The sequence below is a fragment of the Danio rerio genome, chromosome 9 (genome assembly GCF_052040795.2).
Source record: "Danio rerio strain M-AB ecotype USA chromosome 9, GRCz13ab, whole genome shotgun sequence".
Taxonomy (NCBI): Eukaryota; Metazoa; Chordata; class Actinopteri; order Cypriniformes; family Danionidae; genus Danio; species Danio rerio.
In genome coordinates, this window is record NC_141029.1 from 11,923,547 (window position 1) to 11,938,569 (window position 15,023).

The 15,023-nt window shown below is 36.7% G+C and overlaps 1 protein-coding gene across 1 annotated transcript in view; it reads left to right on the top strand.

The window, feature by feature from the left end:
* The first annotated feature begins 5,682 nt into the window (after positions 1–5,682).
* Positions 5,683–15,023, top strand: part of wnt10a (wingless-type MMTV integration site family, member 10a) — a 29,821-nt gene continuing 20,480 nt past the window's right edge. The window contains 3 exon segments of the mRNA NM_130980.2: positions 5,683–5,929; positions 6,851–7,113; positions 11,831–12,204. Of these exon segments, the coding sequence (NP_571055.1) occupies positions 5,706–5,929; positions 6,851–7,113; positions 11,831–12,204 (861 nt within the window). The 5' untranslated portion in view covers positions 5,683–5,705.

A 15,023-nucleotide genomic window follows, 5' to 3' on the forward strand; every position in this document is an offset into this window, starting at 1 on the left:
TGGACCCAATGAAATGATGAACCTGGCTACTTCCTGTTTATGCTCTGGTATACTGTTGGCTATTTGTGTTAAAAAAAATACAAACAACAATCAACTGTATGACCAGGATGTTAAAATACACTAACAACATCACTGACACTAAACAGGAAGCAGCCTGTTAGCATGCCTTATTTAGTTTGTTCTGTAGTCTGAGGAAAAATATAGCTTAAAAGAAGCTAATTATTTTGTCCTTAAAATGGTGTTTAAAAAATTCAAAACTGCTTTCATTCTAGCCAAAATAAAACAAATAAGACTTTTCCAGAAGACAAAATATTATCAGACATACTGTGAAAATTTCCTTGCTCTGTTAAACATCATTTGGAAAATATGTTTAAAAAAAAAGAAAAAAATCAATTTCAATTTACAGTTGAAATCAGAATCACATTTAAAAATAAAATCACATCTATATAAGTAGTCACAGCCTTTGCTCAATACTTTGTTGATGCATCTTTGGCAGCAATTACAGCCTCAAGTCTTTTTGAATATGATGTCACAAGCTTGTCTTTGGAAATTTTTGCCTATTTCTTTTTGCAGTACCTCTCAAGCCCTATCAGGTTGGATGGGAAGTGACTGTATAGAGCCATTTTTAGATCTCTCCAGAGATTTTCAACAGGATTTAAGTCTGGGCTCTGGCTGGGCCACTCAAGGACATTCAAAGAGTTGTTGTGAAGCCACTCCAATGATATTTTAGTCATTGTCCTGCTGGAAGATGAACTGTCGTCCCAGTCTGAGGTCAAGAGCACTCTGAAGCAAGTTTACATTCAGGATGTCTCTGTACATTGCTGCATTCATTTCCCTCTATCCTGGCCAGTCTTCCATTTCCTGCAACTGAAAAACATCCCCACAGCATGATGCTGCCACCACCATGCTTCACTGTAGGGATGGTGTTAGCCTGGTGATGAGCAGCGCCTGGTTTCCAAAAGTAACGCCTGGCATTCACTTTAAAGTATTCAATTTTAGTCTCATCACACCAGAGAATGTTGTTTCTTATGGTCAGAGAGTCCTTCAGATGCCTTTTGGCAGATTCCAGGTGGGGAGTGTTCTGTCTGGCCACTCTACCATACAGGCCTGATTGGTGGATTGCTGCACAGATGGTTGTCCTTCTGTCTCCTCTTTCCACAAAAGAAAGCTGGAGCTCAGACAGAGTGACCATCAGGTTATTGATCACCTCTCTGGTAAATGGTACCTCTCCAAGGTAATTCAGCTTAGATGGCCGGTCAGCTGTAGGAAGAGTCCTGGTGGTTCCAAACATCTTCCACTTACGGACGATAGAGGCCGCTGTGCTCAATGGAACTTTCAGAGCAGCAGATTTTTTTCTGTAACCTTTCCCAGCCTTGTGCCTTGAGACAATCCTGTCTCTGAGGTCTACAGACAATTCCTTTGTCCTCATGCTTGGTTTGTGTTTTGACATGCACTGTCAAGCCTAGGACCTTGTATAGACAGGTGTATGCCTTTTTAAATCATGTCCAATCAACTGAATTTACCACAGGTGAACTCCAATTAAGCTTCTGAAACATCTTAAGAATGATCAGTGGAAAAATAATGTACCTGAGCTCAATTTAAAACTTCACAGCGAAAGTTGTGAATACTTATGTACATGTGATTTTTTTTTTAAGGTTTTATGTTTTTGATAAAATTGCAACAATTTAAAAGAAAAAAAAAACTTTGTTCACATTGTCATTAGGGGGTATTGTGTTTAGATTTTTGAGGAAATAAAGTAATTTAATCCATTTGGAATAAGGCTGTAACATAAAAAAATTAAAAAGTAAAGCGCTATGAATACTTTCCGCATACACTGTATGTTTTTGGTGTGTTTTGCTTTCTGATTGGCAGACTTTTATACAAATCAATTTAAATAACGCAAACAGATGGGTTCAGAAAAAAAAAAAAACATAAATACAACCTTAGAGCTCACAACTAAAATAATTATATTAAAAAATTCTCAAAAAAATTAAATATTTTTTGGGGAGGAAACAATAAATGGATGGCAACACATTTTGCTTTTCTTCTGTCGTTTTTGTGATGTTGTTGTGTTCTCAGTCTATATATTGGATCAGTCGTGAAGAGTTTCCTGAAGAAGTTCTAAAACTCAACAGACTGTGTATAATTCAGAAGTCACAAGTGGGACTTTTAGACAAGCACACTAGCTGTTAGCATCCACAATGCCATTTCACCAATAAAAAGTGCACACTAGTCCTAAGCGCACCTCTATTTTGTGGGAAATTCCAATTCAGCATTGTCTTTTGCCTTGCGGCTCTTCTGGTAATCACTACAATCAATGAACAAAACACTTTAACTCATATGAGTCATTACATCACAAGACAGAAATCATTATGTGATTAATCAGTGTAAAATTGCTGTAATGATTTTGCCATTTGAGCAAATTAACACATCAGAAGATGTGTTATTCGGCCGTGGATAAATGTCGTTACTAAATTATCTTAATGCTGTACGATTAAAGAGATCACAGAGAAAGGGTTTCCCCAGTTAACACTAGGACACAATTAGAATCAACATGTGTTGAATTCTTGACTACAGATCTCTTGGCAAGGATCCTCACCAGATGGATTCTTGTTTTTCTGAAAGTTGGGACATCTTGCTGGTAACCGTTCGAGCGGGAATGTGTCCATTGTAATGTTTCTAGCTTGTCATGAACTCGTAATAAAAGCTGAGTTGTGATGGTGCCTAATTGAAGACAGCGGTGATTATCTATTGGTTTGGAGTCAGTGGAGACTCGAGACTTAAGTTTAAAACTGTACCGACTCCCTCCTTGTGACTTCACTGTGACTAAAACCTCCCTGCCACATCGGAGTAACTTTCTGTGGTTGGCTTTATTGATACCACTGTGCACACACTCTTCATTTAAGTCTCGAAATGAAGAATTACAAAGAAGCATATGGGATTCAAACATTACAAAAGCTGCGGCAAGGTTTCAGCTTTAATGGGCTTTTGGCTCTTTTCTCAGCATCTAAGATGTGGTTGCATTTTGCATTTGTCATGGGGTTACTATAGTATAAATTCAGTGCCTGGGTTTCCAGGTAACATAAACAGCAAGAAAGAAGAGTATAGGAGCATGGCAACATAAAGTTTACAGTAATTAGGCAAACATTGCATTTTTAGTTAAATTATTATTCTAAAAACATGTATTTTGAAAAGAAATTTAAGGATAAACTGATTTCTTTTTACATAATAGTTTTATACAAGTTTAAATGATTCTTATTCAATTGTAATTGATTTTATATACATATAAGGGCGAAGCAGTGATGCAGTAGGTAGTGCTGTCGCCTCACAGCAAGAAGGTCGATGGGTCCCTGGTTCGAGCCTCGGCTCAGTTGGTGTTTCTGTATGGAGTTTGCATGTTTTCCCTACGTTCGCATGGGTTTCCTCTGGGTGCTTCAGTTTCCCTCACAGTCCAAAGACATGCGCTACAGGTAAATTGGGTAGACTAAATTGTCCTTAGTGTGTGAATGTGTGTGTGCATGTTTCCCAGAGATGGGTTGCGGTTGGAAGGGCATCTGCTGCATAAAAACTAGCTGGATAAGTTGGCGGTTCATTCCGCTGTGGCGACCCCGGATTAATAAGGGGACTAAGCCAACAAGAAAATGAATGAATATATATATGAAAGTTAATTCTACTCATTTGAAAAGAGTTTTGAACTCAGTGTTGAAGGTAATGAGTTAATTAAATACCTCATTTCTTTAACTTAAATAGAGTAAGTTCATATAAAAAGGAGTAAGTGCTCATATAGATTAGTTTTTTTTTTACTCAAATGGTTTGTAACAATCGGTTTCCTCGAATGGTTTGAGTTGCCTTCACTTATTGGGTTTTACTGCGCTCAGATTGCTTTGTTTGGTGAAATGGATTGAGTTCACAGTACTCATAGGATTAGTTTTTTAAGCTTAAATGGTTTGCTGCAATTGATTAAAGAGTTTGAATTGCCTTAACTTGGGTTTTACAGTGCACAATCTTAAAGAAAGCAATTTATGAAGAACAGTTGATAAATACAGCATTTTTCATGTAGTTCTATAACTTTTGCAGAAAATGTAACATTTAATTTATTATGTGCTACAATAATAAGCAATTAGACATATATTACATCAATATTAAAATATACCACATGTCTTTGTACTCGTGTGGGAAACCGGAAAATATTATAACAAAAAATATTAAAATTAATAAACGATCATGTGTCCCACTCTTATAATTATGGAAACAACTTAAAGCTATTTATCTTTATTATTTAATCATACTGTATAGTTTCACTTCTTTAAATTTAGTAACAAACTTTGATGACGGCTGTTATTATTGTTATTTTACATTTTTAAAGCAGCTCTTTTACACCATATATAAAACTCTTTCTAAAGAAAACATTGTGTTCATGAATTTTTGACTCTGACTTATTTTGATAGACATTTTGTTTGCCAGTCCCTCCAGGAATATGCAGACTTTTTTTGTTGTTATATATCAGGCCCGTAGCCAGTCTGGTGAAAGGGGTGGTTCTTATATTTAAAAAAAAATATAAACACTGCATTTTAGTGACATTCTAAGCACTATTTTTGCTGGATTAGCTTGTCGGATGGTCATCATTAGCACACGTTTTTATCATGGTCATCATAACCACACGTCACAAGATTAAGATTAAAGAAACATAAAAACAATACTTAATTTTTCAATACAGAGTTAGTATCATATATCAGAAAAAAATAGGAATCTGTTAAAGTTATAAACTAAAGACTAGCCCATTGTCATTTATTAGGCAAATAACAAACTACCCAGCACATTCAACTTTTCTCAGTCACACTGGTGCAACAACCAACACATGATTCCACTTGGTCTTCAAGCTTTCTTTGATGGGTTATTTTCATGGGTATTTTTAACAATTTATCATGGCATGCATACCAGTCAAAATAGTAAAAATGAGCACATGTATGGGGCAAAATTTGGACCTTTCTCAGTAAGGTGTGGGTCTTTCAAACCACCTGAACCACCCCTGGCTACAGGCCTGTATATGCAGCCTAAATTACTGATTTTGTGATGGCTTTCTCAAAAAGTAGGGCATTATTGGCTTCAGTCTATCTGTTTTGCTAAAGAAATCTTGTAAAATATTTGTATTTTTATCATAAGAACCACTGGGCTCCCGAAATCCTGGAGGGATTGTTTGTCTGATGTTTTATCTGTCTTTATGGTCAATCATACAACATTTCTCAATCAAATCAAATGTAATACAGACAACTTCCATGTCTTTCCATACTCAAGACATGAAAGTACCTCGTTAGATTATCTCATTCCCTCAATAATCCCTCACAAGACTTCTCATTAAGTCAAACTTCCCTGATAATCGCTTCACATCTGTATTCGTCTAATGAGGCACTTGTCCTCTACGGCAGTCTGCGTGTGTGTGTGCGCGCTCGCGCGCTGACGTAGAGGTGGGCTGGCAGAGAGTTAAAGTGGAGTAGTCTAAGTAGTCATCAAGATAAGGCAAACATCAGAAGTCCTGAACACAGTAGATCGTTCAGTCTGAGCACTGATGTAGGCTACATGTATACACGAGTGTCCAGTGTCAGATCAGATGAAAATATCCGCACCGCGTCGCCTCACATCTTCATTCATTCTCATCAAACTGAAAGCGCCAGCAGAAAAAAAAAAGTTGTAAAGTGATTCCATGAATGAGCTCTCACGACATCAGTTGGCACTCTCCAGCATCGGTTTATTTCTCGTCAGATTTGGACGTGAAGCGGATCGCTGGAAAGCTGCGCGGGTGTTGGACCGATCTTCTCCTCAGACAGGAGAGTTGTTGTGAAAGAGTTTTGCAGAAGAGCAGCAGCAGCATGGATTACTTTTTATTTCGCCTCTTCTGTTCTTTGGCTTTGGCGTCGCTTTTGGTTCAAAGGTAAGAACTTGTTAGTGTCTCTACATGGTTCCTGCAAGTGAAGGTCTGTTTATTGAACACGTCCGCTCACTGGACTTTCTGACTTGCGTGAATCCCAAAACTTTCCAAAGCTGTTTTTATTTTAAGTTAAAACTTTTTTCAACTGTTTTAAATGAAGTGTCACAACTTGCTGAGGCTGATTAATTTTTGATTGATAGGTTTTAATATTTTGCTGACAAAGAATTACTTCACCAAAGTGTCATTTAAATTAAATAAGCTCTGTTATAAAATGTGTACAATGTAGCCTATTGGTTGTTTGCAATTTAAAATGGTACTTCATTATACCTACATTATAGCATTTACATACACTAAGTTAACTTTATAGCTGCCCAGGTGCTTAATAATTGCCAGTTAAGCAACAATAATTACAATAAATTTAATTTATTATCTTAATCTATTATCTTAATCTTAATTTATATCTTTATTTTTTTAAACCATCATATTTTGTTGCCAGTTTTTCAAGCATTAGACTTATAACTGAAGTTTTGTTTGACCTTTTTTCTATTTTAAAAGTTTCCACAATTCAAGCATTACACAAAGATACTTTGTGCACACACAAAATGTGATTTATTTATTTATTTATTTATTTATTTATTTATTTATTTATTTATTTATTTATTTATTTATTTGCCATTGTTGGTCCTGTGAAAAACCTTTAAGTCATTGAAACTCATTTCATAAAATGTTATTTATAGTAGAAAATGATTCTTTAAATTATGAAACTGTTCTTCACACTGTTGAGGAAACTGCTCCATTGAAGAACCATTCAGTCAATGCTTCTTTGGGAAGTCCAAAAAGGTTGGCATCTTTAGAGTGTAAAATATGTGTTATTAGTAAACTACTACTACTATATACTTGATAATGTTTCATTCTCTCTTCTAGGGCAGACTCAAATGAGATCCTGGGACTAAAGATCCCCTTTGACCCCATCCTCAATGCCAACACGGTGTGTTTGACCCTGCCAGGCCTGACAAAGAAACAGCTGGACGTTTGTATGAGAAATCCAGATGTGACGGCCTCAGCCATACAGGGCATTCAGATTGCCATTCATGAGTGCCAGCATCAGTTCCGAGGGCACCGCTGGAACTGCTCAAGTTTGGAGACCAGGAATAAAATCCCTTACGAGAGTGTGGTCTTCAGCAGGGGTAAGCGATCAAATCAAACAGTCAAATTCGCTTTTTTGAGAAGTTCAGGTGTGGTCTGTGAAAATTTTTGAGGCCACAAAAAAATTAGTTAATTGTATCTAAGTTAGTTGGATTTGCCATACATTGACACATGGTGTTAAAAACAAATAATTGAAGATTGCATACGGCCAACAACTCATAAATGTGCGATAGAAGAAAAGCTCTATCAGTTATAGGTATTTATCACTTAAAAAGGAGGAATGCATATAGTGAATTAGCTCAAGGGGGAAATATTAACAACTAATCATAAGTTATAGCTAATTATACTATTTAGATAAGCTATACTCTTTAACTTGACGTCTTTGGGTCAAGTGTTTATTCGTTCAAAGACACTGAGTGTGGTCTCCAGCAGGGGTAAGCAATCAAATCAAATAGCCAAATGAGTTTTTTAAGATGCTCAGGTTTGGTCAGTGAATATTTTGGGGGCCGCAAAAATGAGTAAGTTGCATCTAAATTAGTTTGCTTCGCTAGACACTGACCCATACTGTTAAAAGTAAATAATCGAAGATTGCATACGGCCAACAGTCATATATGTGAGTTAGCTCTATCAGTTATAGGCTTATATCACTTAAAAAGGGGGAATGTAAATATCCCTGGCCAGCTGATGCTTTTTACTCTTTGCCAGTGCAAGTGCTGTGAATTTGCTTTCAGCGCTTTCCCAACCCTCAGTGGCAAAAGCATAAACCTGTTTAGTTAGTTTCTGTAACCCAAAGTGACAGTTTCCTTCAATCTTTAATTCATTTTCCCACTTCCTCCACCATCAGCGCAGCCGGGCATGCCTCTCACTTTAAATAATTTGTTAGATTGATTTGTTCCAGGTCTTTCATTGGCTTGGAAGGAAATCTAAAACAGCATTTCCATGTCCGTGTCTTCTGGCTGCGCCTAAGTGCCGTTTGCCCCCCATAGAATCATGAGAGGATTGCACGAAAAAAAAAGTTGAAAAAAAAAGCAGCAGCGGCTAGTGTCATGTTTGTGTGCATGAGTGTGTGTGTTTCAGCATGCATGCAGGTCTCCTCTGCTTGAGTGTGTGTCACTCTGGGTGGGTGGGTTAATAGGTGTGAGTTCCTGTGTGTTTTGAAATGATCAATTGAACATCATTCGGCTATCTCAGATCTTTGTCCCCGAGCCCTAAGGGCAGCTCTGCCATCAGGGAGGATTTTTGGAAAACAGCAAATACCAGACAGACCCTGCTTCACACCTGATTTAAGTCTTCTTAAAGGCTCATTAGTCATTTGTAATGCCCAGAGATGGACAAAGCAGGACACGGAGGTGAGGCGGGCCAGCATTCAAAGGTCTAATATGACAAGCCCTAATCTGCATTATACACGCTTTACTAAGTGGTAGACATGGGGTCACAGCCAGTTTCAAACTTGTTCAAACTTGGAACTTTCTGGTTCTCTTGAAGCATCCTTTACAATAAAGTAAACGTCTTAAGTGGTCACACGAATGCATTTGAATGTAGACAGGCAATGGTGCAGAAGTAAAAATATTTAATATTGCTGTCGTTTTGGTTGTCACGTAACCCCTGTCTGCTAGCTTCTTTGACACACCAATGAGTTTTCTTTTCTTCTTTTGATGACTTTAATAGCAAAAACAGCTATTTCATATGAAACATGCAACAGTTTTAGACACATTTATAGTCATTTTCAGGCTGTTATTTCTTATTTAATGATTTAAACTTCAAAAAGAGCAGTCATGCTTTCTTTCTTTTTCCTCTTTATGCCTCTCAACATACATATTCTTTTAGATATTTGACATTTACCAGGATTTTTATGACATGCTGAATTCTTGTATGTATTTATGTTATTTATTTATTGCAAAATAGTAATATCATAGGCTTTCATTTAAATACATCATAACAATAATGGTCAGACTTTACATTTAAGTTTCATTAGTAAATGTAATCCCTAACATGAATTAATGTAATACTTGTATATCATTTATTGATCATAGTTCAACATTCACTAATGCATTATTAATATCCAAAGTCATGCTTGTTAACATTAGTTTATGCACTTTAAGTTAACAAGAACTAACAATGTATCCCTTATTTTAAGATAAATAAATACTATAATCATTTTATTGTTATTTAGACTTTTAGGCTGTCATTTCTTTTTTGATGATTTAAACTTCAAACACAGCAGTCATGGGCTTTCTTTTCCTCGTTATACCTCTCAATATACATATGCTTTCAGATATTTGACATTAACCAGGGTGAAGCACTTTTTTAAATATAGTAAAACAGCCTTTTCATAGGCTTTTTATTTTAATACATCTTAACAATAATGTTCAGACTTTACAAGAAAGTTCCATTAGTTAATGCTAAGTATTTTCTAACTTGAATTAATTTAATACTTGAGCATCATTTATTAATCATAGTTCAACATTCACTATTGCATTATTAATATCCAAATTCATGCATGTTAACATTAATTTATGCACTGTGAGTTAACAAGAACTAACAATGAATTATTTATTTAAATACTGATGTTAAGATGAATAAATACTATAATACATTTATTGTTATTTAGACTTTCAGGCTGTCATTACTTTTTTGATGATTTAAACATCAAAAACAGCAGTCATTGGCATTCTTTTTCCACCTTTTATACCTCTCAATATACATATGCTTTTAGATATTTGACATTAACTAGGGTGAAGCACTTTTTTAATTTTTATGACATGTTAAATACCTGTATGTACATTTGAAGTCAGAATTATTAGCCCCCCTTTGTTTTGTTTTTCTCTTCTTTTAAGTATTTCCCAAATGATGTTTATCAGAGCAAGGACATTTTCACAGTATGTCTGATAATATATTTTTTTTCTTCTGGAGAAAGTCTTATTTGTTTTATTTCGGCTAGAATAAAAGCAGTTTTTAATATTTTTGAAAACATTTCAAAGTCAAAATGATTAGCCCCTTTAAGCTATATATTTTTTGATAGTCCACAGAACAAACCATTGTTATACAATAACTTGCCTAATTACCCTAACCTGCCTAGTTAACCTAATTAACCTAGTTAAGAATTAAAATGTAAAAACAGAGGGTTAATAATTCTGACTTCAACTGTGTATATAATTTAAATATAGCAAACTATAGCAATTTCATAGGCTTTTATTTGAATTTCAAACATCATAACAATACTTTACAATGAAGTTTCATTAGTTAATGTTATTTAGACTTTCAGGCTGTAATTAATTATTATTTTATTTTTTTTATTTTTTTGATGATTTAAACATCAAACACAGCAGTCATGGGCTTTCTTTTTCCTCTTTATACCTCGCAACATACATATGCTTTCAGATATTTGACATTAACCAAGGTGAAGCACTTTTTTATTTTTATGACATGCTGAATACTTGTATGAATATATAATTTATATATAGCAAAAAGAGCCATTTAAGGCTTTCATTTTAGTTTCATACATCATAACAAAAATGGTCAAACTTTACAATAAAGTTTCATTATTTAATGTATTTTCTAACATGAATTAAAATAACACTTGTACATCATTTATTAATCATAGTTCAACATTTACTAATGCATCATTAATATCCAAAGTCATGCTTGATAACATAAGCACAGTGAGTTTACAAGAACTAACAATATATATTTTATTTAAATAACTGATGTTAAGATCAATAAATACTGTAATAATTTCATTGTTCATTATTTATGTTTGCAAATTCATTAACTAACACAATCTTAATGTAAAGTGTTTGTATAATAATAAACATTATTTGAAAATAATCATCTGATATCTCATATATATTTGAGATCAGCCATTGTTTTAGATTAAACAATCATGACACTTTTTTATTTTAACTTCAAAAACAGACACTTTGTATACTTAGGAGGTTTTTTTTCATGCTGAAGAAGTGCCCTTTGATTTTAGCACGCAGAAGGAACTATAAACTATTTAGCCCTTAGTGGGCTCTTTCATGTTTCTGAGCATGGCCGTCTTTAATTCCCCATCTGTCCCTGAAAGTGATTCAGGAGAGTCTGCTTTTATGAGACCTCCGTTTATTATAGTCTGAGACCATTAGCCTTCAACAAGCCTGTAGCACATGCAGTCACCTTTGGTGAGGCACCTTCTTTACTTCAGAAACCCTGGTGAGAGAATAACATTGTAATGAAACGTCCTTACACCAAACACAACAATATAACCTGCTACTGCTACATGTGGTTCTCATGTGTTCAAATGTATTTGCTGAGGAATTTCTTAAATCTTGTCGGAAAGCCTTAAAGTCTGCCTCACTTTGGTTCCAATAAAGAGTATGGTGGATGAGAGCTGAAATCCAGATGAGCGGCATGTGATTAGCGCAGATCAAACGGCTGCTAACGGTAGCCAGGTTAATTGCAGCCACGTTTTAGAGCTCAGCGCAAAGCTCGTGTACAGCTGAGCATGTCTGTGCTTAACTGCTCTAACCAGAGCCCTTGCACACCTTTTCCCTTGTTCCTGCATGCTTTGGATGCTTAAGCGCGCTCACTAGATATGTCCTGTGAGGTCCTCCTGTTGTTTTTGTGAAAGGAATATACTGGTAGTGCTGTCAAACATCAGGGCCCTTGCGGTTTTGCTGATTAAAATCTCCCACAAATGCAAGACCAAATGTGTGCGATGGATGGACAACTTTTGAAGGCAGCTTGCCTGAATAATCTATTGCATTGTTTCATTGGCAGGTTTCAGAGAAAGCGCATTTGCTTATGCCATTGCTGCAGCTGGTGTGGTGCATGCCGTGTCTAATGCCTGTGCCATGGGCAAACTGAAGGCCTGCGGCTGTGACGAGAAGCGCAGAGGAGACGAGGAGGCGTTCAGAATCAAGCTCAACCGTCTGCAGCTGGAGGCCATCAATCGAGGCAAAGGCATGGTGCACGGTGTGATGGAGCACTTCCCTGCCGAGGCACTCGGCCCCCAGGACTCCTGGGAGTGGGGCGGCTGCAGTCCCAACGTGGAGTATGGGGAGCGCTTCTCCAAGGACTTCCTGGACTCCCGCGAGACGTACAGAGACATTCACTCCAGGATGAGACTTCATAACAACAGAGTTGGCAGGCAGGTGAGAGACGGCGTTGTGTGTGATGTGTGACACTAAGCCTGAATGAATCAGCAGTGTTGGATTGCATATCCAGAGAGTGCAAAGGGGATCGCCTTACGCTCCCTTTTAAGGTGCGTTAAAATGCGCTGTTCAAAGATGAGCGCTTCTTTTCTACCGAGATACTATAACAGTGTCACATGTACTAAAGGAGACAATAGCGGTTGAGTTCGTCCTTTTGATGTACCTAGAAGCTACAGGTTTACTCCGAGCGGCGGTTAAACATGAAGGGACGCCCGTGTTGCAGCTGTGCTCTTGAAAGCTTGAAAGCCAAACGTAACATTTTTGTTTGTGCGTTCCCTACGTTGCGTGATTTGATGGTTGTTCAAGAAGCGAGGCGCTGGCATTGCGAGAGATCTGTTGAACTTTTTGCCTGGGCTCCTGCCTGTGAGTAAATGTACAAGCTAGTGCCCTGTCTGCGCTCAATTAGATGCTCTCATGAATCTTTTTCCCATCTCCACACAAGAGCCGTCCACCCTCGAACCACCTACCAACAGCAAAACACTTAAATGAGCAATAACTCCACTGGAGCAAAAGCAAACATGTGCTTCTCTGAAATGTGTTATCTTTGGACTTGGGAATGTTTAAAAGGCATTTAAGATTTATCAAAATATGCCTTTCCCGGTGTTGCCTTTGATCAGAGAGTCCCTCCTGGTGGCGACGTGTGATTTAAGGGATGGTGGTGCTGTCTCTTTGCCTGTGTCGGACTAATTAGATAATAAGAGGCAGATTAGTGGCACAGTAATGTAGTTAGGTTAAAAGCACTCTGAGGAAAACGTGACATGATCCCATGGCCTCTCTAAGTGATTACATGTTACCTGTGTTTCATAAAGAAAACAAATGGGCAGTGCGTCATCTGAAAAAACAAGACATTTTATCCAGTGATCTTTTGGAGAATTGATAACAGTTTTCTTTATGTTATCAATTATAGAAATTGCTTCACGAGAAGCATCCTGACATGTCTTGGGTATTCCATGCCATCTGGCAACTTGTCCAGTCCCTTTTTTCCCAATGATTCTTGAGATTAAGCCAAAAAGACTGTATGTTTCACTAGGGCTGCACAATTCTGGCTAAATGAGAATCACATTTATTTTTATTTATTTATTTATGTTTTGCTTAAAATCAAGATCAGATTTTCTCACAATTCTGTAGATGTAAATTAAAGGTTAATATGAGTTGGCTGTAATTATTTTTATTTCTCAAACATGGTAAACCAACAATAATATTAGGCCTATGTGTAGATCTACTGTTGGTTAAAATGCTAAATTTAGTATAGACTTGGAATGGGGGACTTTAATAGACTTTAAATACGTCCTGGTTGTTAATTCACAGTAAAGTGATGACATCAGAATACAACTATTCATAATTCTCAAGTTGAATTATAGTGTTTAAGACATATGCATGCAATCTGCCATCGACAACATTATCAGACCATTTAATCACTAGTAAAATGGGACAATTGTCATTATCAGATTCCCTCTTGCATTATTTTCAGTGTCATTTAAATATGACACTGTTAAACATTTATTCTCATGCACAACACTTTGTGTTGCCTATGAATGAAAAAAGCTATCAATCGCTTGTCATAATCATAACTCAAAAATGCGAAATGAACATTTAAATGATGAGTGCGGTTTAGGTTTTTAGAGTGCTGTTCATGGCTGCCGGCACTTTGAGGAAGAAACATTCATGGAAATGATACTTCCCGTGTGGCTCCCAAACAATCGCTCAATTGCAACAAACTAAACATTATTTACAACTTTATCACCTGTTATTCACAGCCTATGCAGGTTCTGTTCACTAATGCCGAGTTCAGACTGCATGATTTTAGCCCTGATTTTGACTCGCCGACAGGTTTAGAGAAATCACCATCAAATGCCTAAAATCACAGGCAAATCGGTGCTCGTGCTTGCAAGTGACAATTACACAATACGAACTAACAAAAACGCGATCTGAGAGAATGCCTTTGAGATATTTGGCGTTTTAATATCTGGAGCTGTCGGCGATTCAAATCATGCCGTGTGGAATAAGTTTTAATTGAAAATAACACCGGCGATCACCTACAGCCAATGAGAGAGCAGCACTAGTGTGTGTGTAGCTGCAGACCAGAAGGAGGTTGGGGGAGAAGTTAAAAGCGTTTTTAGTTTTTCTGGACCCAAGAAATAGAAGAAAAACTAGTGAAGGTTTAACAGGAGTACCCGGCTCTGTTTGACATTTCATACAGAAGCTTAAAAAAGAAAGTTGAGGAGAAATTGCTAATTCGCTTCAAACCCAAGTGAGCAAATATGTACATTTTCTACATTAAATGCTTCTTTCTTGTTATGTAGTTAATAACAAAAGATATACTACGCATTTTTGGCTGTGAGACGTAGTTTGGACAAAGTTGTCAGGGATTCTTACTATTGTAAAGTCATGCAATGTGAAAGCCCCCGTCGCCGATTCATCTTGCAGTGTAAACAAAGCAGCAAAAAAAAATGCTAGCCCAGATAGTCATGAGGTGTAAAAACATCTGTAACAAGACTGCTTTAAAAAACATCCAGTCTGAACTCGGCATTAGTGCATTTTATTTATAAACTAATTTCGAGAGGATCACATGCTTATAATTGCTTGCGGTCTCCAACATATGATTCATCAATCAGAAGATTCCTAAGCCACTATAAATACTTTAAGTTCCATATAACAGCCATCTTTATTTTGAAGAACCCCCCTTCCACCCCTACTCCTCCTTTCCTATATGAGTGACATGGTGGCTCAGTGGTTAGCACTGTTGCCTCACAGCATGA